This window comes from Solanum pennellii, chromosome 3, assembly GCF_001406875.1.
Source record: "Solanum pennellii chromosome 3, SPENNV200".
Lineage (NCBI taxonomy): Eukaryota > Viridiplantae > Streptophyta > Magnoliopsida > Solanales > Solanaceae > Solanum > Solanum pennellii.
In genome coordinates this window covers 75294101-75318973 of record NC_028639.1, presented here as the reverse complement: position 1 = coordinate 75318973, position 24873 = coordinate 75294101, and the positions used below count along the sequence as shown (strand labels likewise).

The 24873-nt window shown below is 33.7% G+C and overlaps 3 protein-coding genes across 8 annotated transcripts in view; 1 reads left to right on the top strand and 2 right to left on the bottom strand.

Moving 5' to 3' along the window:
- LOC107014671 overlaps positions 1–1025 on the bottom strand; it is a 30970-nt gene extending 29945 nt beyond the window's left edge. For all 3 annotated transcript variants that reach the window (XM_027915279.1, XM_015214692.2, XM_027915280.1), the window contains exons 1-2: positions 743–1025; positions 281–665 (exon numbers count right to left, since the gene is read on the bottom strand). In XM_027915279.1, coding sequence (XP_027771080.1) covers positions 281–665; positions 743–909 — 552 coding nt within the window. In that variant the 5' untranslated portion in view covers positions 910–1025. The remainder of the gene's footprint in view (positions 1–280; positions 666–742) is intronic.
- An 8657-nt stretch (positions 1026–9682) lies between these two features.
- Positions 9683–14463, top strand: LOC107012119 (probable mitochondrial adenine nucleotide transporter BTL1). Of its 3 annotated transcripts, none has more exons than XM_027915900.1 (5): positions 9683–10007; positions 10094–10188; positions 10646–10979; positions 11134–11371; positions 11515–12664. In XM_027915900.1, exons 1-5 carry the CDS (start codon positions 9840–9842, stop codon positions 11937–11939), a joined length of 1260 nt encoding a protein of 419 aa, XP_027771701.1. In that variant the 5' UTR covers positions 9683–9839; the 3' UTR covers positions 11940–12664. The 3 variants fall into 3 exon arrangements, with proteins under 3 accessions (XP_027771701.1, XP_015067343.1, XP_015067344.1); XM_015211857.2 differs by having other exon boundaries at positions 9684–10025; XM_015211858.2 differs by lacking the exon at positions 11515–12664 and adding an exon at positions 13773–14463 and having other exon boundaries at positions 9759–10025.
- A 754-nt stretch (positions 14464–15217) lies between these two features.
- On the bottom strand, positions 15218–24169 carry LOC107014263 (pumilio homolog 5). 2 transcript variants are annotated; one of them, XM_015214123.2, is made up of 10 exons: positions 23979–24169; positions 22651–23413; positions 21020–22419; positions 20785–20926; positions 20565–20672; positions 19293–19505; positions 19092–19202; positions 18327–18521; positions 15807–15990; positions 15218–15655 (listed from the first exon to the last, which is right to left on the bottom strand). In XM_015214123.2, the coding sequence occupies exons 2-10, from the start codon at positions 23260–23262 to the stop codon at positions 15633–15635; spliced, it is 2988 nt and encodes a 995-aa protein (XP_015069609.1). In that variant the 5' UTR covers positions 23263–23413; positions 23979–24169; the 3' UTR covers positions 15218–15632. The 2 variants fall into 2 exon arrangements, with proteins under 2 accessions (XP_015069609.1, XP_027771700.1); XM_027915899.1 differs by having other exon boundaries at positions 22651–23363; positions 23979–24168.
- Positions 24170–24873: the final 704 nt, after the last annotated feature.

Below are 24873 nucleotides of genomic sequence, written 5' to 3'. Positions count from 1 at the left end.
TATTCTCTTCTTTCTTCTTGCAATTCTCTGCTAATGAAAAGTTCTCTACAGCCATATTTCTACCTGAGAGCAATCTAAAGCTTAAACTTGCCCTTCTTCTTCTTCTTCTTCTTCTTTTTTTTTTCTGATGACAGAAAACGTGCCCCTTTATTAGAATTAAAATTAAGGATGCTGCATCAACTGAATACAGTCCATCTCCTGCTACAACTTCTGGATAAAGGAATGACACAAAGATGGACCACTAAGCATTGGAAGGAGGGAGAAGTATGAATGGAAACACCTCAAACATGACGCCAACTATTTCTCCACTGCCATGCACTATGTCGTAGTCTCCGCATCTTATTCTGTTATTAATATCTTTAAGATGTTGAGTGATTCTTTCTTCATCAAGAGTGCGCAAAACTTCAAGAAGAGGACCAATGGAAGTTGGGTCATATTCAGTACTGTAAAGCTCTTGGGCTTGATGGTATTGACATATACATTGAGTGCACAGGCGCATTTCCCTAGATGTTCTGTCGTGTAGGAGTTTTAGAGGAGAATCGGTGCGATCATCCTTATTATAATTATAGAAAGTCTCCAGAAGAGGTCCCATGAGGTCCCATGAACCACACCAAATATGATTTTCGTGGGGCATAAGAATCAAGTAGTTGAATGCATCTGAAAACCTGCATAGAAAGGAAAAGGGACTAAAGCGCACGTAAAAATGGTGAAAATATAATTTTGATAAAATTGGGAGCAAGACCATTCTTCTTTGAGCTGCCGGAAACGATGTCGCTTGAGAGGGTTTACAGATGCAATGTCGTCATCCTCGTCTTCTTCTTCGATGCCCCTCCATCGGTCCAACAGCTCTCTCCTTGTGACCATTTTCTTCGACATTCCTTCTTCTTCCTCTTCTGTGGAACAAAACATAACACCTTCACAATTGTTAGGGTTTTCGACCTTCCCAATTTTACAAGAGCTAACAAAATTTTGTGATGATTAAAGGGAATTAAGGGTTTTTGGAGATTAAAACAAGAAATCTCAAAATTACCTTTCTATTCGCTCTAAAAATATTTTCAATCTAATTTCTTTTTTGGGGGCCCTCTACTTTTTTGATTTAAAATATTTTTAAACTATATCCTCAATTTAAACTAAATTCTTGATATTCTTCTTTAACAAAAAAAATATCCTTCAAATATTTAAATATTAACAACTTCTATCCCTTTATGTCAAAAGATTATTGAATTCCACACAAAAACATACTCAAAATAAAAAATTTTACTTGTCAGAAAGAACATCCAAAAATTAAAAAAATAAAAGATTTCATAGTTCTATGTAATGTTGTTCATGATTATGATTAGAAAATCAAATCAAACTGCAATTGAAATCAAATTAATTAAAAAATCGATAGTTAGTGTGATTTAGTTAGGCCTGATTTTAAATATAAAAACTGATGCTATTTGATTTGCGTTTGATTTTACTAAAAAATAAATCGCAAGACAACCAAATCAGACAGAGAAATTATAAATATATATTATGATTATTTATATATTATTCATAAATAAAATATAAATATTTTGTTAAATTTTGTTTAACTTAAGTCTTAACTCTCAAGTTCGACACTTGAATTTTAGCCTGACTATTTAAAAATCAAAATTTATTACTTTAATCTTTATCTACTCTACGTCACATGTGACAGTCACACTTTCTCTCTATTGAATCACTTTATTTGTGTAATAATAACTTTAGTATTGCTTAATTAAATCCATAATAATTTTATATTGTTCAACTATTAGGTATTTGTCTCTATCAAGATGCATATATTTTCAACAAACTTTACTTATTACTTCCAAACCCAAATATTCAAATTTCCAAACAAACAAATAATAACTAAATCGATAATTTCTTTTTATTTGATTTGATTTGATTTTAAAAATGTAAAAACTAACTAAACTGATTTGATTTTAATTTTAGATAATAAATGGTCCAAATCGAATCATGAACACCATTGATCCTTTGAATAAAAATTTAATTAAAACTTTATCAAAAAAAAATTTAAAATTATGTGTAGACATACGTTTCATTCGCAAACAAGTTGAAGTTTGTGAGGTAAAAACTATTTCTCTTATTAGTCAACTAGCCAAAAATAATATTTCTAATACATAACAAAAAAAAACTTTTTTAAATAAAGAAACGAACTGTGTCTAGTAAAATTTTGATCGAGCAAAAGTCATATGAAAATTAGGAGGAATTACTAGTCTTAAGACTGTTTATAGATATTTAATTACTATTTTTATATAATTATGAAATAATTATTTTTTTTGAGATTAAATTAATAATATCAAAATAAAATACTATTGAAAGTGCAACACGGTGTGCTAAAATTCAAACTCAATAATCAAATACTTGAGTTTCCAACTGTAAAATCATGAACTCAAAATATAATTTTAAATCTTAATCTACTTATTAAAAAAAAATTAGAGAAAAATATAAACTTTATAATGTATATTATATTTTAAAACAACAAGGTATGCTTTCTTGACTCATGAGTCCTCGTTTTGATATGTATTGTGTTAAAGATTTTGAATTCATAGATAAATATTTTTAATTCACGAAAACATATTCATATGATGAATTTATTTTTTTAATTTGATCATATTAACGAAAATGAGATGTAATATTCGAGGACCATGTGATTATAAAAAGAATAACATAATACCATCAATGTTAATTAGAAAATATTTTATTCAATTTATTATAAAGAAACTAAATGAAATTTATCTATTTTAATCTGAATATCTTATCATTTACAATATGTTTTTTTTTCTAATTTCAACAATTAGATTTTACATGACATATTTAAGATTATAAAATTAATGTACATATTTGATTCAAAACCACACAAAATTTAAATGTTTTTTGATTCTATGATAATTCAAACCGTCAAAGACTAATTATTAGTTTTTTGAAATTCATAATCACCCCCCCCCCCAAACCACCACCACACACACACACACAAATTTAGATTTCTTTTCAGAGTTTTCAATAACTATCTAACTTTTTTCCTTCAAATATCAAAAAAATATGTTCGTAAATGCCAGTTTAAAAAAACAACGGAAAAGGGCCTAAAATACCCTCAAAGTATTGGAAATGGTACAAAATTACCCTCCATCCACCTATTAGCTCCATCATACCCTTCCCACCCACCTATTGGGTCCAAAATACCCTTGTTATCCACCTTTTGGTTTAAAATTGACCACTTATTTAACGGTTTTATATTTAAACTATTTGAATATTTTTTTAAATACGTGGCGCTCAACTATTGTTATAATTTAACTTATTAGTATAATTTATAAATCAATCCACTACCCACCAAATTAATAAATCCGTCACATTATTAATGCAACAACAGAAAAGCTACTGCCAATTGAGTGTTTTTAAAAATTTGAGACGAAAATATCTATAGAAGTAAATTATCATATATTCAAGTATCTAAATAAAAATTACCGACAAATTTAAAAGTCTGACCATGTTCATCTTAATTATTCTTACGTCTCAATTATGTGATGTTACTTTATACGTAACTTTTTTTTCAAAATAATATATTAAAGGTTTTAAAACAAATGATAAATATTTATAAAAGTATATTTTAAAAACATGCATGAATTAATTCGGGATATATTAATTCTTTACATTTAATCATAAATTTCTAATTCAATCTTGAAAGAGAATCCTATTGAAAGTGTCCTCTTAAATAAACGGCTCAACATAAATTTAATTGGAGCTTTGATTCGGATTCGAATAATTTTGAATGTCATTTTCAGAAATCTATAATTTCATCGTGTTTCAGTAGTGTTTATTACGATTTTGATATAATAGTTGGATTATTAATTGGGTGGGGTTTAGTTAGTAATGAGTGGGTATTGAGTTGGTTTATAAATGATACAAATAAATTAAATTATAACCAATAGTTGAGCATCAAGTATTTTAAAAAAATATTTAAATAGTTTAAATTTAAAACCATTAAATAAGTGGTCAATTTTGAACTCAAAGGTGGATGACAAGGGTATTTTGGAGCCAATAGGTGGATGAAAAGGACATTTTGGAGCCAATAGATGAATAAAGGGTAATTTTGTACCATTTTCAACAGTTTAAGGGTATTTTAGGCCCTTTTCCGAAAAAACAAATTGAAAAGACCATAATCATTTTAGGTTCAATACACACTCAACTCTTTAAATTCGTCAGAATATTTCATTCCGACACCCAAACTAAGATGCTTTCTGATTAAACATCTCGTTTTCTACTAAAGTTTTAAATTGGATACTTCTAATTCAATTTTGAAGAAAATAATGTGCTTATTTTCATTCTCTTGTTAGATAGTTAAGCTAACCATATAAATATGTTATTTTCATTAATTATATGCATCAACCTCAAATTTATATATATCAATTTTATCATACTTTAACATAAATCATATCAGTAATAACAAAGAAACACGTGACAATACAAAATTAAATGACCACTTCTATTCTATATATCTATTTTCTATGAAATACTAATTTACATATGCAAAATCAACTGTTAATAATTTTCAACTGTCCTATTAATAAACGGAAAAGGGCCTAAAATACTCTCGAAGTATTGAAAATGGTACACAATTATCCCCCATCCACCTATTGGCCCCCAAATACCCTTCACATTCACCTTTGGGTCCAAATTTACCCCTTCATTAATGGATCAAAATTAAAAATAATTAAATAATAATTTTTAATTACGTGGCACTCAACTATTGGTTGTAATTTAATTATTTAAAATAATTTTAAACCCACCCATTTTAACTAAACTCGCCCCACTTGACCCAATTTTTTTTAAAAAACCATCTAATTAAAATACCCTAAAACCTTATTCCTCCAATTTTCACAACTTCCATGGACTCCATTGTCTTCTTCTTCTTCTTCATGAAGAAAATGTCAGCTTCTTCTTCGATTTCTTCCCCTGAAGAACTTCAATCTCGCTGTTGAAATAACTGTATGCAATTTAACTACCTTTTTTATTCTAATCAATTATGGCAGTTCCCTATTGTTACTAATGATAGATAACTCTTGAAATTTCCACTTACTAAGACATGTTGCCCGTGATGATTAAAGTAGAGGGTCCTTCATTTATTAAACAATAGATTTAATCAACTACATGTTGCGGCTCACTATTAAATTCACGTAAATGAACTATTATACAATATATTGTTTCACTTTGTATGACCCCTTTAGAATATAAGACTATTGTGAGACATTAATAAAATATGTTCATTTTCTTGGAGTCACATGTAGTGTTTTTAAAATTCTAATGTTTTTCAGGTGAAGAAATCAAAGAAGAAGCTGACATTTTCTTCATGAAAAAGAAGAAGAAGAAGACAATGGAGTTCATGGAAGTTGTGAAAATTGGAGGAATAAGGTTTTAGGGTATTTTAATTAGATGGTTTTTTTTTTTAACGGAAAAGGGTCTAAAATACCCTCACAGTATTGAAAATGGTACAAAATTACCCTCCATCCACCTATTGGCTCCAAAATACCCTTCCCACCCACCTATTGGGTCTAAACTACCCTTGTCATCCACCTTTTGGTTCAAAATTGACCACTTATTTAACGGTTTTATATTTAAACTATTTAAATATTTTTTAAATACTTGGCGCTCAACTATTTGTTATAATTTAACTTATTAGTATAATTTATAAATCAATCCACAACCCATCCATTACTAATTAAATTCTCCAAATTAATAAATCACTCACATTATTAATGCAACAATAGAAAAGCTACTGCCAATTGAGTGTTTTAAAAAATTTGAGACGAAAATATCTATAGAAGTAAATTATCATACATTCAAGTATCTAAGTAAAAATTATCGATAAACTTAAAAGTCTGACTATGTTCATCTTAATTATTCTTACGTCTCAATTATGTGATGTTACTTCATAGGTAACTTTTTTTCAAAATAATATATTAAAAGTTTTAAAACAAATCATAAATATTTATAAAATTATATTTTAAAAAAGTGCATGAATTAATTCGGGATGTATTACTTCTTTACCTTTAATCATAAATTTCTAATTCAATCTTGTAAGTGAATCAAATTGAAAGTGTCCTCCTAAATAAGCGGCTCAACATAAATTTAATTGGGGCTTCGATTCGGACTCGAATAATTTTGGATGTCATTTTCATTAATCTATAATTTCATCGTGTTTTAGTAGTGTTTATGACGATTTTGATATTATAGTTGGATTATTAATTGGGTGGAGTTTAGTTAGTAATGGGTGGGTAGTGAGTTGATTTACAAATAATACAAATAAATTAAATTATAACCAATAGTTGAACATCAAGTATTTTAAAAATATTTAAAGAGTTTAAATTTAAAATCATTAAATAAGTGGCCAATTTTAAACTCAAAGGTGGATGACAAGGGTATTTTGGAGCCAATAGGTGGATGAAAAGGGCATTTTGGAGCCAATAGGTGGATGAAGGGTAATTTTGTACCATTTTCAATACTTCAAGGGTATTTTAGACCCTTTTCCGTTTTTTTAAATTGGGTCAAGTGGGGCGGGTTTAGTTAAATAGGGTGGGTTTAAAATTATTTTAAATAAATAAATTACAACCAATGGTTGAGTGCCACGTAATTAAAACTTATTATTTAATTATTTTTAATTTTGGTCCGTTAATGAAGGGGTAGATTTGGACCCAAAGGTGGATGTGAAGGGTATTTGGGGGCCAATAGGTGGATGGGGAGTAATTGTGTACCATTTTCAATACTTCGAGGATATTTTAGGCCCTTTTTCGATTAATAAATAGCCTCAACTATTTTAGGAACATTTTTATATTAGAAAAAAAAAGTCAAATTGCATGTATTATTTCATTTAATCAATTTAAGAGAGACTGCACTAATAATATCACCAAGGGCGTGAAAAATATATGGGCATAAGATAAAAATTACAATAATATTTTTATTTGTTATTTATAAGTTTATAAGTACAGAAATCTCTCAAACTGATATAATAATATAAGCGCTGATACACTAATTTGATGCGCGAGATGCATTAATCGTTAAGTAAGATACATTACATTTTATACACGATAAACTAATTTGATGTACATATTATACACGATTCACTAATCTGATGCGCGAGATACATTAGATTCTTCTAATAAAGAATGGAAGTTCTTCATCTAAGGCTTGCTATCACCTTAGAGCCAATTTCAAAGATGATTTTCAAAGATTTCAAAAAGATGAAAAAGTCCAATTTCTACTCCAAGTCTTGGGTTCTTGCATAAAAGGTTTTCGAATCTGATGTATGAGATAAATTAATTTGATGCGCGAGATACATTATTCTGATGCACTTATACATTAATCTGATGCGCGATAATGTAAAATTTTAGAAATTTATAAAACTAATAGGAGATAATGATAATAAGAGAACTTAAAGGTGAATTTTTGTCTTTTTTCCAAAATATATTGCTATCAACCTATTATCTGAATCTAGAACTGTCAATATGAGCTAGTCCGCCCCATTCAGATTAATCCATACAAGCTTTGATGTTTTACGGATCAGGCCGGGCTAACCCATTTTTAGAGTGGGCCTTAAAACAGTCGCCCCAACCCACAAGTACGTGGGCTACAGACTTGTCGGGTCAATTCACTTTTTAAAAAATTATATTTTTTTATAATTATTAATTAAATTATACATTATAATTTGAAATATTATCATAAATGTTGACGAAACAATATTACATGATGTTAAAGTTACTACTTGTTAATCAAATCCACAAATAAAATTATCTTTATAATATTTATTAAGTTTTTTTCTAGTAAAAGTATAAATATCTAAATAGAAATATTAACTTAATTTTTTTTAGTTTGGACTCTCTTTTATTTTTATTTTTAAAATTATATTATATTATTTTTTATTGGCATACGTGTCGACCCTACCGATATTTCTCAAGCCCCACTAATCAGCAGACTTATTCAGGCCGGGCTTAAAAACCCTTTTTCTAAACGGGCTCCAATAATCTTAGCCCACTCTTATTAAATCCCGAGTTAGGCCAGGTCGACCTAACGAGCCTAGCCCATATTCACAACTCTATATGTATCATGATACAAAGTAGGTTAATTTATGGGAAAAATTGTATATAATGACAAACTAATAATTCAAAAGTAAATGTTATAACCACACTTTGATTTAATTGTGCCTTGTAGCACATTGTTTGCTAGTTACCTCTCTACCTAAAACTCTCGCTCGCCACTCTCCCTCTCTCTCTCGCTCCCTCTCGATTTTATACAAACACAAATGTATAAAATGCGTTTGTGTTTGTATAAATCGAGAAAAAATTGTATGTAAACATATATATATTTTCGTTCCCCTCTCTTTCCTCTTCGAAATCTCACTCGCTACTCTTTCAGATTTGTTTGCCACCCTCGCCTCTATCGCTTATACATACACAAATTATACAATTAATTTGTATATAACTATTTCCTTTTGTATATATATAGCGAATTATACAAAATTTTTTTTTTATATGTATAGCAAAATATACATATTTATGTTTGCTATGAAGCGCAATTATCTAAACTTTGTTATAAAATACAAATACGAATTTTGTATTTGCTATATGTGAAAATTGCTCTAATATTTAATTATTAAAAGTTCAAACTTAATTTAATTAAAAAAGAAAGAAGATAATGACGAAAGAAGAGTAAATGTGTGTTAAACAGGTGAGTTTCTAATCAAATTAGTTATTCAAATTTGAGGCAAACTAGTACGTATTTTTTAAAAATAAAATTAAAAGTAAATCTATATGAAAAATAATATTGGATGGGAAGTAAAATAACATAAGAGGGGTATATGTGAATAAAAAATACAAAGGAGAAATATCTTTAAATCATATATTATTATAAATGAAAATATTTAAAGTTCAAAGTTAGATTGTGAAAATGTCCTTCACTAATTTTTTAAAATTTATTTTTTTAAATTAATTTATAAAATTAAATCAATAATGACAATTAAACTAGACCAAATACATGATTAGATATTACAACTTATTATTTTTCATTTCTTAATAAATTTAATTTTTAAAACTTTTTAGCTTTCACCATTAAACATATTCATGTACAAATCTTTCATGTACTTAATTTCTCCCTTTATAAATTGGATAAAAAATATTAATCCATCACACTTTGTGTTTCATCATCTAATAGTTCTTCTGTAAGGAGTATTTTTTTATTGGTCACTATTTTTCTTATTGATTTGTGCCTTCTTTCATTTTTTATTTTCATGGTTGTTGGAGAAACACATAATCTAATAGTTTTTGTATATTTTTTATTGATCACTATTTTTATTAGTGGATTGTGTCCTTCATTCATTTTTTTATTTTTAATGATTGTTGAAGAATTTATGTCCTAAGAAATTTGAGCCTTGAGACTTAGTTTTAGCCTTATAAGTTGCTCATCATTCACCAAAAAAATTGTTAATATTTAAGTTCTAAACAGAAATTAATCACTAAAAAAAGTTTATTTTACATGTAAAAAAACATATAAAAGTACTTAGACAATATTAAGTAATTTTATATTTTACATTTATATAAATTATAACAATAACATAGGTTAAACTGCAAAGCGCGTTTCTAGAACTAGTTGATAAAATAAATGATTACATGGAAAATATCACAGGAGAAGAAAACCCTAATAATATCGGAAATTTGAGTCAAAAAGAAAAATCTCCCTCCATAGTCTCAGGGAAAACGTTTTCTCCATTTTCCATGTTTTCTCTTGTCTCGCCGGCGTTAGTCTTTAGGATTTTTGAAGTATTATTGTAAATGCGGCACACCTCAACTACTAATCTGTTCATTGTCTCTATGGCTGCGGAATCCCAATCGCAGAAGAAGACTTACTGTGTCGTCGGAGATATCATGATTATACCCAAGGACTTCGACCTCTCTCCTACCAAGGACCGTCAAATTAACCTTCAACTCAACTTCCCTGACGTCGGACGAGTCTTTAATGTAGCTTCATCATCTACTATTTTGAGTTTATCATTGATTGTCGCTCAAATGTTGCATTATCTCTGCAGGATTTTATCAGGACTCAAGAAGTTGGTGAATTTTTCAGCGGGGCTTTGGCTGGGGCGATGACCAAGGCCATTCTAGCTCCTCTTGAAACCATCAGGTTGGTTACAACGTGTTTATAAGTGCATTGAGTTTTTTTTTTTTAAAAAAATTATATCGGCATAAAAAAAAAAGGTAGAAAATCTTACGGCGTTAGAGCGCTAAATATTAACTTATGTTAACAAATTGCTGCATTTGTTGGACAGCTTGGTTTGAAAGATATCACATAATTTTAAAGACAGGCCTATTCGTTTGCTATATTTTTGGTCCATGCAGTCTTTTATAAATGATGCAACTACTTTGGTGGACATGCTTTATCTCCATGTGTGATCTTCTGTAGCACTCTCATAGTGTTACTGTTCATCTATATAGTAGCTACCTTATGTTAAATAAAATATATCTGTCAGTGAAGCTCCTCATATAGGATATGAATTGACTTGCAGGAATTTTTATTTGCTTTAAATTGGCTTACTATTCATTTGGTTATGTTACCTAATTTTGGTATTTAAAATATGCAGGACAAGAATGGTAGTTGGTGTTGGGTCCAGAAACATTGGTACAAGTTTTATTCAGGTTATTGAACAGCAGGGTTGGCAAGGGCTGTGGGCAGGTAATACAATTAACATGCTACGGATAATTCCCACACAAGCAATTGAACTTGGGACATTTGAGTGTGTCAAGCGAGCAATGACTTCAGCACAAGAGAAATGGACGGATACTGGTAGCCCCAAGCTGCAGATTGGTAATGCTAGCCTAAGCTTTTCTCTCTCATGGCTATCGCCAGTTGCTGTTGCTGGTGCTGCTGCTGGAGTTGTAAGCACACTTGCATGTCATCCGCTGGAAGTGCTGAAGGTATTTTAACTCGAGAGTTTTGTTGTGGGAAAACAATAGCTTTGGTTTTCAAAGTGTTCATGACTATCTGCACAGTTATGTCATTAAGTTATTGTGCTTGTGGCAAGGAGAAATTATCTCACATTCTTAAGTGCTGATTCAACGTGCTTCACAGGATCGGTTGACGGTGAGTCCTGAGGTCTACCCCAGCATACGCATTGCAGTTCACAAGATTTACAAGGACGGTGGAATTGCAGGCCTGTATGCTGGACTTGGGCCAACATTGATTGGCATGCTCCCATATAGCACTTGTTATTATTTCATGTATGAGACAATTAAGAAATCGTATTGCCGTGCACAAAAGAAAGAATCTCTAAGCCGTGCAGAGATGCTCCTAGTTGGAGCTTTCTCAGGTAAGAATCTTGAATCAAACACACTCTCTCCTAGGTTCAAATTTTCTTTAACTTCACAGTGATCTGCTATTTGTGGTAAAGAGGATTGATATGAACAGTTCTGCATATCAACAATGAGTTTCTTTTCTATGGCTCATCAACAGGTTTCTTTAAATCACAAAGGGAGTTTCAGACAAGGAGATCCTTTGTCTCATTTCTTATTCTTATTAGCTATGGAAAAGATGAGCAGAGGCCCCTGCCTCTCCCACATACAAGTACACAGCACTCGGCTACCTACTACCTTTCTATGTTGATCTTCGACCTTCATACCTTCCTATTTGGGGTCTATGTTTTCAGTAAGCTGAAAGTGTGCCATGTCCGGTCTAATCCTCTCCCCCCAATTCCTCTTCAGCCTACGTCTACCTATCCTAGGACCTGCTATAGCCACCCCTCTCACACCTCCTTATTGGTGCATCTGTGCACCGTCTGTTTACATGCCCCAAATCATCTAAGCGTCACTTTCCTCATCTTGTCTGCCACAGAGGCCACTCCCACCCTGTCCTGTGTAACTTCGTTCCTAATCTACTAGAAGGCCCATACATCCATCTGAGCATCCTCATTTGTGGCACTTCATCTTTTTTAGGTGTGCATTCTTGACTGGCAAGTCCTTACTTCCGGGAAGATTTGTGTATCACGATCAACACAAAATCTGGAAGTGCTGACTTGGAAATTAGCATTACAGTTGTGTGTTGAACTCCTCCAGTGGCAGTTCAAGGTTATACTTGAGTTAGTCCACTGGACTTCGTTTGCACAGATTACAGCACCGTTATGCTTTGAGTTGATAATTCCTTATCTCAATTACTGGATTTAACCTTTTAAGGCCCTTCCTACGTATGCAACTGGTTGGGCAGGTCAAAAGAACAGCACGTGAACAAAGATGAAAGGTTGATGTAGAATACTGGAAGAAAAAAACAAGCCTGTGATGCTTTTCTCCTCCGATGCACGAGGTCAAAAGAAAAATACCAGGACTAGATTTAATATCGCTGCAGAGAGGAGAAAGGACATCCATTGTACAGACTCTGGAAAAAGGAGCATCGTACATTTAAGTATATTTTTGACCAATCATTATGGTGTGTAGTATCTATAAGATTGTAATTTGTAACGGAGGTGCTTGCAAGGTGACTAAGAAGGGATATGGTTGAATTTACATGCAGAATTCTTTTGTTGGGGGGAGACAAATACTAGAGCAATTAGTTCTAATGTGCTGAACAATTGATTTTAAGTCTAATTGCAATAATGTCACTGAATCATGTACCCTCTCTGATGCTGAGATGGTCCATACTGCAGGATACAATGGGATTTTTATGAAAATCCTAGCAAGAAATAGTTTGGTGTTAAAAATTATGAGCATTTGGCTAATACAAGGAGATAGCAACATGATGTTTTCTCCTTAAATGTTAAATGCCCACACATTTGATATAATCACACTGATAGTGGTCAGCATAGAACAAAAGAAGTAAATCAGAAAATTTCTGTAGGATGACGCCAATAGAAATAAAGAGTGTGATCTTGTTGTTGGAGTGGGTTTCCATTTCAATGGAGGATGAGAATCAGTTTTGATAGATGTGATATACTCTCTCCGTTCCTTTTTATATGTCACCTTTTTAGATTGCACTTGCATTAAGAAATTAAGTAATTTTACCCTTCTACCCTTATGTCATGTTTTCTTTAAGTCAACTTTTCAATGAATGATGAATATGCTAGATTTCAAAAATTAAAATACATTTGGATGACTATTTAAATTTTTGAGTTTATTTTCAAAATCAGATTTTGTAGAATAGTGAATGGAGAGAGTAATTAATCAATCTATGAAGTACTCCAATGAATATTAAGTACTTATTAGTTTTTCTAGGTTGGTCAAACTACATATTTTCAAGACTAATTAACTACTCTATCAAGGGTATAATAGGAAGAATATGGTAATTTATGCATTGTTTTTATGAAATGATAAGTATTATGGTCCAACTATTTATAGGAAGGGATGACATATAAAAAGGAACGGAGGAAGTACTAAACAAGGAGATGGTCTTTCTAAAACAAGCAAACAAGGGGTGACAGTGTAAATTGTCATATATTTGATTTTCTAAAATAAAGTAGAAATTTGGACTTTGCGAGGCAAGTCGAAGGAATTCTTCATTGTTAATCTCAAGCTTTTATATGTTAGTATAATTTTCTATTCTTTAAGGTAAAGTACTGTCCACTTTTGAAGATCCTTTAACTGCAAATAGGGATATGGTACTACTGGGGAATATCTGCTGTTGCTTTAACACTGATGAGACTCTTATGTTTTGACCTGCCACCTTTTGTAGACAGATTACAAGATTACCATGTGATCTAAAGAGTTAATGTTATTGTCGATCAGGTTTAACAGCAAGCACTATTAGTTATCCATTGGAGGTGGCGAGAAAGCGGCTAATGGTGGGTGCTTTACAAGGTAAATGTCCACCTCACATGGTCGCAGCACTTTCAGAAGTTATTAGGGAGGAGGGTTTGTTAGGCCTTTATAGAGGCTGGGGTGCAAGTTGCCTAAAAGTAATGCCATCATCAGGCATTACTTGGACGTTGTATGAAGCTTGGAAAGATATATTGCTTGCTGATAGACGTCATGTGTAACAGCAGACAAATAGTAGTACAGTAAATGAAATCTTATTACTATGCGCTCAAGCTAGAAGCTGGTGATGGTAAGAGTTAAACGTGGTCTCTGTCATCATGAGATTTGTTATTTATACGCATCCACAAATTTTGCTTCCCATCTTCCCTGCTCTTTCGTGAGCGCAAAGAAATCTCTTTAACATTTCTGTAAGCAACAGACATGCATTTATGATTATTGCTGGAATTACAAGCCTTGGGAATTTCTCAAGTACTGTTTCTCAGGGGTCATTGTTGTGTACTACTTGGTGTGACTAGATTTAACTTTAAGCATAGCATGGGCAGAGGCAGTGAGGCTTTGAGAAGCAAATGGGCCAGGTTTTTGATATTTTCCTACATGTTAGAAATGGGAGCAAGGGGGTTCTTGATTTCGGTGCACTGGAGTGAACATGTTTTTTATTCTTCTTTTCTGTTTTCTTTTTTTGCATCGCAGCCTATGCTTAGGAAAGGCGGGATACCTCCCAATTTTTGGTTGTCTTCAGATATCATGTGTTTGATGTTCTAAATTGCTCTCATAAGTTGCATAATGGTGAAAAAACTTCTGTTATGTTGTGAGAGGTCATGAAACTTGACACAGTAGGTTTTGCTCTCCCTTTCCCTTTTTAATCTTTATTTACGGTTTACCTTACCTTTACTGGTTTGACGAGCGCTCAGTATTATTCTTCCATTTCTCTCTTTAGAAACATCAACTTCATCACCTCAGCAAACCCTTCAAGTCATTTTTCATAAAATGATCCTTAGATGGACAATATGGTATACTTGCTCATTCTAACTTCTAAGGCTAGTCTTTGGTTTCTGCCCTGACGAGTCCCCACAATTATTTTTAATTTTCCAGCAACTTAAACATCAATAGAGAAGGGCACCACCACCGGTCACGTTGTGTGGAAAATTTTTAGAAGAAAAATATAATTAATTGAGTTTTAGCGAGAAGAGAACTTCAGAAGAATTCCAACAAATTTGTATTAGCGCCAAGTCAGTGGGAGCAAAATGCTCCAGATCAATATAGTTTTCTTTTTGTTCTAAATAAAAGAGATCTCAATCATCCCACTTGGGTGGTAAATGAGTGAGTTTGTCATTTCTACCTCTTTTAGTTTTTCAGTGATGATCCTTTTCACTTAAAAATGAGACTAACATGACTGTTGGAGAAACTAGGGAATGTTGCTGTAATTTTGTTTTACTATATAAAAAAAAGGAGCCTGCTCTAACAAAGAGAGGACATGGTCCTTTAACTTGCAACCGCAATTACCCTGCTTCCCCTGCAACCACCCATTCCAGAGAACAAAAAAAACAACCTTATGGCATGTTTCTCTGAACTGCTTTTGAGCATATTTGTAGAAAGCCACCCCCAAAGCAAGCAAATCTTACTAATTTAGTACGCACTGAATATTTTTCTCCCATAATACATGCTTCGATTATTCAAGATATCTACAATCTTGGATATAGTCGGCAAATAAAACAACACCACTCTAGGGTTAACAGTTACCACTGGTACTTTGCTGAACAATCAACAGTTCGGCTGCTGCAAACAATTCCACCGTCCACCGGACGAGTAGAGAACTCTTTGTTCAACGATCTAGGGTTCACAGGTTCCAATATCTGCATGACAAATGGTAGAAGGTGCAAAACATGTATGGATAGATCAAAGCACTAAAATCCCCCCAAAACATGAAAGTCAGTTAATCAGACAACGGCAGCAACAAATAATAGCAGTTGCACACATAAATCAGACCACTTAACTTCTACACACCTTCATCACACAGCTGTTCGGAGAGCTGTTCAAATCGAGCCACTATGTGTTTTCCGTAGGTGTATTTCTTCAAAGCATGAAGATGAACTCTGATTCGGCTTAGCAGAATTTCCCGGTGCTTATTGTTGCTAATCTCAAGAATCTTCTGGACCACATAATTTGCAAATTGGTCCTTCATCATTGTCTACCATGAGAGCCAAAATTTCCCCGTCAATAAGTCAATTTAGGAAAAACTCATTCGTCACTGCTTTGAAAAAAATTAGAACTTCACATTCACCAAATAGAGAAGTGAGAAAAATGACATTAGTTCTACACAAAATTCTAGACTTACAGCTGAGACCACTTCCTACCAATTAGACTTGAGGTCAGTTAAATACATTACTATCTCAGTCTAGGTGGACTAGCCCAAGTGACAAGGGTAGGCCCCACAGAGTCTAAAGCTTCTGCCTTCCTGAAAGTGTAGTTAGTTGCACAGTTCCATAATCTTTTCCAAACTACTTTCAGAGCTATTAGCTTCACTATTGTAAACCACCTCTTTCCATGGTGGATAGATCGTACTTGCGTTTTATATCAATTGGATGCAATACCTTACCAAAAACATGCGATAGGATAATAATTTCTTCTTTTTTTCAGTAATTGATAGGACAAGAAAATTTATCCCAACCCCACCAAAATAGAGACAGAATATACCATGTTAAAACAATGCATGTATGAAAACAATCAAGGAATGCACCCTAGCTCATCTCCTTGCATAGACTATTAATACATGTGCATTCAAAAAGGAAAATGATCGGCAAATGAAGATTGGTGATGCCTATGAGATAGAGAGAGGGTGGGTAGGGTAGGCATACAACTACTATAAATAGGTAGAGCAAGTGTGTGTGTGTGTGTGAAACTGTTAGATGATGCGATATTGGACAAAACTAAGAGCTGTGACCATCAAACTCATCCCACAACATAAAGACAGGCAGGCATAGCTAGTATACCACTGCTTCCTACCAGGACTTTAAGAAAACCAAAACCAGAATCCTTTCCTTTTGAAAACAAAAAGAAGTATTGTAACAATTGATGCATAAAATCCTCAACATACTGAAGAAAGGTCTCATCTCTTTTCAACGAACAATTCATTTGCGCTGTCCTCTTCATTCATTCACTCTTCTTCTTTGGCTTATATCTATTTTACTTCGTTCCTTCTTTTTTTTTTAATAAGGTAGCAAGTACTTCTTTTCCCCTTCTTTTAGATTCACTATAGGGTCCTAATTAGGATCTAATCAATCAGTACACTAATTCACTGATATCATGTTTTGCAGTGACCCAGATCTTGCAGTGTTCCATCCAATAAAAGGTCAAACACCAAATAGTATTATTCCGCTGGCCCAGATCAAATATCTAAGGCCCAGATCAAATATCTAAGGTGCAAACCAGAATCTGTTATATAAATGAACTTTCTCCTTACACATGCAGAGAGCCTTTTTTCCCTAGGCAGAATCCTTTGGACAATTTAACAAAAATGTCTACCATCCAAAAATAGATCTTTTGCAGCTGACATCAAATTGTTATAAAAACAATTTCAATATTTCCCATCATTTCAAAAATCCATCAGCTAATCTTGCAATCTAAGAATTAGGACATCATGTTCCCCCCTTTACAATCTGTTGAACATTTTATAGTTAATTCCACTACATAATAATAATAAAAGAAAAATGGAAAAGAATACAGGGTTAAATTTGTTTGCACTATTAGGTAACTTTAAAAATTAGGCTGGCATCAAATTGTTATAAAAACAATTTCAATATTTCCCATCATTTCAAAAATCCATCAGCTAATCTTGCAATCTAAGAATTAGGACATCATCTTCCCCCCATTACAATCTGTTGAACATTTTATAGTTAATTCCACTACATAATAATAATAAAAGAAAAATGGAAAAGAATGCAGGGTTAAATTTGCTTGCACTATTAGGTAACTTTAAAAATTAGAAGTAATTACACATAATAAGTGAAATCTGTAGAACGGAAAATAAAATAAGAAATCTTCAACATGTTAAATTACACTGAGTCACTGATAATTTCTCCCAAAAGGTTATCGCAAAGTCTAAATTGGAAAAGTTATCTTGAAGTGAAACAGGACGAGAAAAAGATTGCTAGCTGATGAGGCTAGAGAAAGAGCTAGGGCATAATTCCAAAGAGCAAATTGTTATAACACTACTCCTATTTGCATTTTTCAAAAACGATCCTCTGATGGTGGAATTCTAGGTTCTATATCTCACTGAAGCATGTTTGAGAAAGTAATTACACAACTACACAAGGAATGGCCCACATTTCAGTTTCTTTGCCAAATGACCATATAAGTGATTGGGAAAGCAAAGAGAAGTTGGCTTAACTCAGTTTAGGCACATGATCTTCCTATCGTCCTTTACAAAGAGGTTTCACAGAAATTGCTATGTGAAATAGTTGATTACTGAATTACAGCTGTGAAGGAAAACGTAAGAATAGTAAACAAGAATTCAGATTGCCTTACCAGCAAACAGTCATTTCCCTCTGACTCTGCAAGAATCTCCTCGATCAAAAAATCTCTCTCAGTAGAATCACCATATTCCAGACACTTCTCAACAACGTTTGAGGCATATTTGTGTTGGCTTAACTGTACAACATTTCCGGTCAACTTTCCGATAATTCGACTTCTTTCATGTGGTCTTCCCCTCTCCAGAACATGCTGCAGCCATAAATTCTTATGTTAACACTACCGGTGCCCTTTAGTCCATCACTGTCCCCAAACAAACTGTTCTATTTTCCAGTTGAGCACATAATTTAGAGCCATTTAGTTTTTCCCTCTTCCTATTTTTGGGGGGGAGAGGGGGGGGGGGAGCGGTTGGGTGCATGCACACAACAATAATAGCACAGACACACAGGAAGCCAAGGGGAACTTTGAAAAAAAATCTATTCATGTATTGCACATCCTTATCTGAAAGGTATAATTTTATGATTTATTTTTCAGAGAGTTGTATAATATTATATATCTATTTTTCTGAGAATTGTATAATTATATATTTTACTTCTTATTGAATGACATCGATGTCTACATGAAAGGAAGGAATTTACAGAACACTTAAAATAAGCCAGTAATGTCCCCATCACACCACACTAATTATTTAATTTGCACAATAGATGCTTTTTTGTTATGGTTGGAAGAGAAGAAGTCACATATAGTGATCAGGAAGTTACAGAACTTAACAATAAGAAGGAAAGTTTTTGTATATCAAACGGAGAAAAAATAGATACAAACCTGGGTGACATAGTTCCCATACTGATCTTGAGCAAGAGGATAAGCAGATTCCAAGATTTCATGCACTATACTTTGACTTTGAGAGTTTTCTGAACAATGTTCCAATATTCTCTTTGGAAAATTCATATGAAATGAGATGGGAGTCAGTTGAAATATAAAAAAAGCAACTATATGTCATGGTACAACATAGTTTAATAATACCTGGATTACACGACAACCATAAGGATGAGTAGACAATATAGCTACTTGGCCTTGGAATGAGGAGATAATGAAGTTAATTTTTTCAGGAGGTATGCACTCGATGCATTTTTGGATTACATGGTTCCCATTTTGATCTCGTACGCACTTCATTACATGCCCATTGAGTTCATGGACAAGTTCTGTTTTCTGATCAAGGTCAATAACTTCCAGGGCCTAGAAAGAACATCAACAGCAAGACAACGACATCTTTATCTGTACAACTTACTGAATTGCTTGGATGAAAACGGACAAAAGAAAACTACTGTACTAGAGTACAAAAAAAATTAGCATAATAAATGTGTGCTATCCAACATGATAATAACTGTATGGCCTCAAAGTGTGCTTAGCACAGTCATGGACCGTGGTTTATAACCTATAGAAGGGACCTTACAATCTGCTTTCAGCTCTACCCTTTAAGAGATCCAATTAGGTAGCAATATTAGTAGGTACTTGGACACTCTTTGAGAAATTGACAAAAAAGTGTTGTTGAAGTTGAAAGACATTTGTGGAAGTTGCAGTTGTCCATGGACATTAACTTGGTTTGAAAAAAGAAGTTGAAGATTTGTACGCGCAAACCAATATTTCACTTAAAGGTCTAATACTAATTTCCCGTATTTACAACTACTTATTATGCCCAATTTAGAGAGCCAAGAATTGGTTGGAGAAGCCCATCAATCGAAATATGGATCATCAAAACGACAAAACTTTAATGAAGTGAAAATGGTAAAAATGCTAAACATTAACAATTTAAATCTTTACCACTATTGTTAATGATGATATTTCTTAGAGAGCATGTATATCAGGAAATTCTAATTGATCAGCTATTCACCATGTCAAATCAAGGATCTTATACCGAGAAACTCTTTAAAATTTCAGCCACTAATTCAACACTTAAAAGAAATGGAGAGGGAGGGGGGATTTTTCAATAAATTCTCTTAAAAGTAAATTAGCAACCGAAAATCCTTGTTTGGTACAGTTATGCAAGCATGACCTGATTCAAGAGAAGAATTGAGCAACACTGACATGTACATGGGGAAAATGTTGATGACTCTTGATAAATGTGACTCCGAATCTTCAAAATCAAGGGCCATGGCTTGAAAGGCAATTGTTTTTTTGTAAGACAATGATATTATTTATTGGTGAAGTTATACAAGTTGTTCGTCATACAAGAATAACAACTTCCATATGAATCCAATCATAAAAATATATTTGTATACTTTAAGTAAAATATACCTTTTGAATAACACGACAACCATACATTTGCAAACTTAAAGGCAGCATCTGTCCTCCTAATTGACATGCCAGCATCTTTCTTTGCTCATGACTTCCATGCTCAAAGAACTGGACACATAATTCAGATATGCAAAACATGCTGGAAGGTTAAAGGCTCAAGGGTTTAAAAAACTGAAAATGTCCAGAAAGACCTGAAAGTACAGAAAACCAGAATATTTACCTTTTGAATGACATAGTTCCCAAAAACATCTGTAATTAGCTTTGAAGCATGTGGAAGGATTTCTTTGAAAACAGATGCCTTTTCTTCAATACTACAATTTTCCAATTTCTGCTGTATAAACCGACTTCCATGCTGATCAACACTGAGGTTAAAGAACCATTAAATTAACTTCACATCTTTGGGATTATACAGAAAGTTTACTGCAGAAAATACACAGTCGGTACATATATACTACCTGAATTCAACAACACGACCTGCAATATCAGAGAGGTCAATTCTTCGAGCATTGCTTTGTTTCAGTTCTTCGAGAAATGAATGTCTTTTAGAGTCATTCAAGCTACCAGGACCCCTTTGTGCAGTCCATCCAGAATACAATCCATTATTTCTACCTGAACCAGGGGAAGGTTTAATTTCATTCCTTCTTCCAATAGGGGATCCTGGCAGTACAGGACTACCAAGAGGTGAGGCTGGAAACTGTTGCGTGAATCCCAGGCCCGATGGACTCCCAAAATAATTATTGCCAGGAATTATCATTTTTCCAGGACTTGGTAAGTTCAGACTTCCAATTGGTGGACGAAGAAAATTCTGTTCAGCAATATAAGAAGGGAGATTTGGCTCCTTCTGTGAGGCATAAGCATCAACTTCAAGCCCGAATACACCAGGCGAAGGAAACCGCATATGTTGACTAGGAGAAGTGTGTGAATCATCAACAGGATGAGGATGATGAAAGTACTGCATATGAAAAGGATCTGGGAAAGGATGCACCATTAACCCATGATGCCCAAAAAACTTGGTTAAATGATGCAGATCACCAACTTGTGGAATGTTTTCCCTTGGTGCAACATTTTGACCACTGATGCTTCGTCCAGAACTAGTATTAATATGCATAGACGGATATCCAGCTAAAAATGGAGAAAGAGAAGGCGAACTCAATGCATATCCCCCTATATTGTATTGAGGGGCATATCCACCAGATGGACTCAAGTTAGAATAGTACGGATTACCAGAAGCCATATAGGCTGCAGCTGTTGCATATAGAGGAGGTGTGAGGCCAGAACCTTGAGGAGCTGCTTGTACTTCAACTGAAGAGGACCAGCTCTGACCATAACCTTTTGCTAGGCTACTCTGCAGTGTATTAGTCCCAAGTGTATTTGCTTGAACTTGTGGGCCATTAACTTGGTAAGTCGTGCTTCGCTGGGAGTGGTACTGCTGCTGTTGTTTCTGTTCTACTGCATTCCTGCTGTGAAAATACTGTTCATCCTCGTTCTTACTAGCCTCTGGAGCCTGAACGTTCTTTAAAATACCTGATGCTATCTCATCACCGACTAAGAGTTCATTCACCAGATGTGCATCATTACCTGGTAATTCACCTTTCTGAGGGGAATGAGATTTCCCAAGACTGTCAACACAAGATTCTTTTTCAAGTGTAATGGCCAAAGGCTGATTAGAGGCAGCTATATCATGGTCACCTAAGACATCCCCACAAGCATCTGCACCGTGTTTATTTGAAATATCAAGGGAGAGACCGTCCAATGTAAGAGATTGCATATCAGAATCAGTTGGTTCCTCCGCAGCAACATGACCAGAGGACCGAGTTTGATTGTAAACTGGTGATGGAGTGCGAGGGAAGTCCTCCTGTGACCAATTAGTCACCAGTATAAGCAGGCCGCATGGAACATGAAAGAGATAGCACTACAGAAATCTAAATGATACTATCTTCTCATTCATTAGCACAATGTACTGCATGCATGCTTCAGAAAATTAAGCAGAACTTCTTAGATGTTGAAAAGTTGGGCACATGCAAAGAGAAACTAATAGAAAGGAAACAATACACAGAACGGAAGAAATATTCTTGAACTTCAATACCTGTATTAGGTCAACCAAACTTTTATGTTGACCTGCAAAGGAGGCCAAGTGCTGTCCTGAAGCACTCTGTGGTAAATTTTCATCTTCCGGCTCCTCATCATGAGTTGAGAGAGAACTTCTGGTCACATGCAAGGATCCATCTTTACTATTCTCAGAAGAGTTTAACTGGCAGCTATCACCCAGATCTGCAAAATGGTGTGCCAGGTGTCTATTCTCCCTAGAAATAATAGGAGGAGGAAGCCTAGGATTCAAGTTGACATTAGAGTTGTAGTATGCAAAATACGAGGGATCAGCACGCATCTGCTCTTCAGACTGCCAGTTCTGCATGGCATTGTCTAAGCTTGCCAAACTCAACTTCCGGCCGGAGCTTTGATCATAGACAAGGTTACCGTAGGCTGAAAATGAGCCCTCCATGCTTGGAGGCGCACTACCACTACGATTTGGAACCTTATTTCTATTATGGCCATGAATCTTATGACCTTTAAGAAGCAATCCCAGTTCATCAGCTGCCACTTCATTCATAGGTGATGCGAAGTTGACCGTGTCCTTGGCAGAAACCCACTTTCCTTTTCTACTGTCTTGGAGTATTCTCATAGGGCTCTCCGTTGCCATGTTGCTCAAGAGTAAGCAAGCATATAGAGTTTTGAAATCAACAAAGCCAAAGGTGGAGACATTTCAACCGAAGCTTTTCATCGATATCATATGAAGAGATTCTAGAAACAAAAGATACTAAGCTGTGGTGACTACATATAATCTGGGGCAACTGCAATGGAAGATTCAGATCAAAAACAATTGATGATGCAGTGATACTTGTTGTAAATAGGGATGAGCAGAAATACTTATTTAGCTACCATAACATTTACTTGCTAGAGTCCCAATCAAATAATTTTTCATTTAGTCACAATCAATCAACCCCATGACCAGCAGGGACAATGATTGATGATTAAATTGAGCATTCTATGTTCACCAGCTAAGCGTGATTGAATAACTGGACAGCAAAGAAGTAATAGGTTAGTTTTTTGTTTTCCAAAACTTCAATGAGCTGAATGGTTTGATTGTCCAAATAGATTTTTTTTTTTTTGTGGTATGAAAATAGTAGGAAAAAGTGGAGGATACAGAATTCCAACGGGTTGTATGTAGTAATGGTCATGTGAAATCTGTTATCAGAATCGAAGTGGTGATTAACACAGTGAGTAATTAAAATTGACAAAAACCTTTTTTTGGTAGAATCGCATGGTAGGAAGAGAGAAGAAGGAGAGAGTCAAAAGGTGTAACATAAGAACCCTAGTACAACAGCAGATGAAAAGGAAAGTGAAGTGATTACATACCTGCTCTAATGATAAGGAGAGAGTCTGTTACATAACTCCCCGATGGCGTGGTGTGGTGTGATGATCAATTCCTAAACGCAGCGCAGAACCATATATATCGAAGAAGAAGAAGAAGAAGAAGAGAGAGTTTTCTTGTTTGTTTTAACTTACTCCTACTCTACTATATTAGATTATTACAAATGTCGCTCCTTAAACCCCACCACGGGGTTTGAAATATTCATCCTCTTTCTTTATTCTAATCTAATGTATCTATGTGTGTGTCCTAAAATAACCCCTATTATTTATCTCATTTTAGTTGAATGGTGTTACATACTTTAATTCAACTTGATTATGATGAAATTTAATACTTTCTTTTGATATTCTACTAAACATAATCTGAACATTATCAATTTATATATATCATATTATATTATAAGTGGGAAGTCCTTCAACTCAAAGTTGTATTACAAATTTGCTCTTCACTTGAACATTATTTGAATATATATAACATTATATGAAAATAAAAGCATAATATTTTCATTTTTAATGACCTAAAAAATAAATTTGCACTTCAATTACAATAATTAGAATGATTTAAAAGACAACAACTAAACTTACATTAAATAAATCTTTTTTCCAAGTGAATAATGACTTTTTTCAGGTAAATAAAGAAACTATGTTTCATCGTTAAGTAAATCATTTCATCTTCATATACATTTCAAAAGGCATGGAAGATATAGGAACGCTATTTTAGTTAAGAAATCGAAGATTTTAAGACAATCATGAAGAACATATGAAATATGGTGTCTGCAGTGATTTCTCGACAACGACAATGGTGAGAAACTAATTTTGTGTTCCTAGAAATCTCATAGTCCTCTAGCATCCCCTGCCCTTCATTATTTTTCTTTTTTTAAAC

Coding starts and splice junctions, on each gene's coding strand:
- LOC107012119 (XM_015211857.2), top strand. CDS start 9,840: ATGCGGCACACCTCAACTACTAATCTGTTCATTGTCTCTATGGCTGCG. Junction 10,980..11,133: donor ATCCGCTGGAAGTGCTGAAG/GTATTTTAACTC, acceptor CGTGCTTCACAG/GATCGGTTGACGGTGAGTCC. Junction 11,372..11,514: donor CCTAGTTGGAGCTTTCTCAG/GTAAGAATCTTG, acceptor GCTCATCAACAG/GTTTCTTTAAATCACAAAGG.
- LOC107014263 (XM_015214123.2), bottom strand. CDS start 23,262: ATGGCAACGGAGAGCCCTATGAGAATACTCCAAGACAGTAGAAAAGGA. Junction 19,506..20,564: donor GTTGTCGTGTTATTCAAAAG/GTATATTTTACT, acceptor TGTTCTTTCTAG/GCCCTGGAAGTTATTGACCT. Junction 19,203..19,292: donor ATGGTTGTCGTGTAATCCAG/GTATTATTAAAC, acceptor AATTTTCCAAAG/AGAATATTGGAACATTGTTC.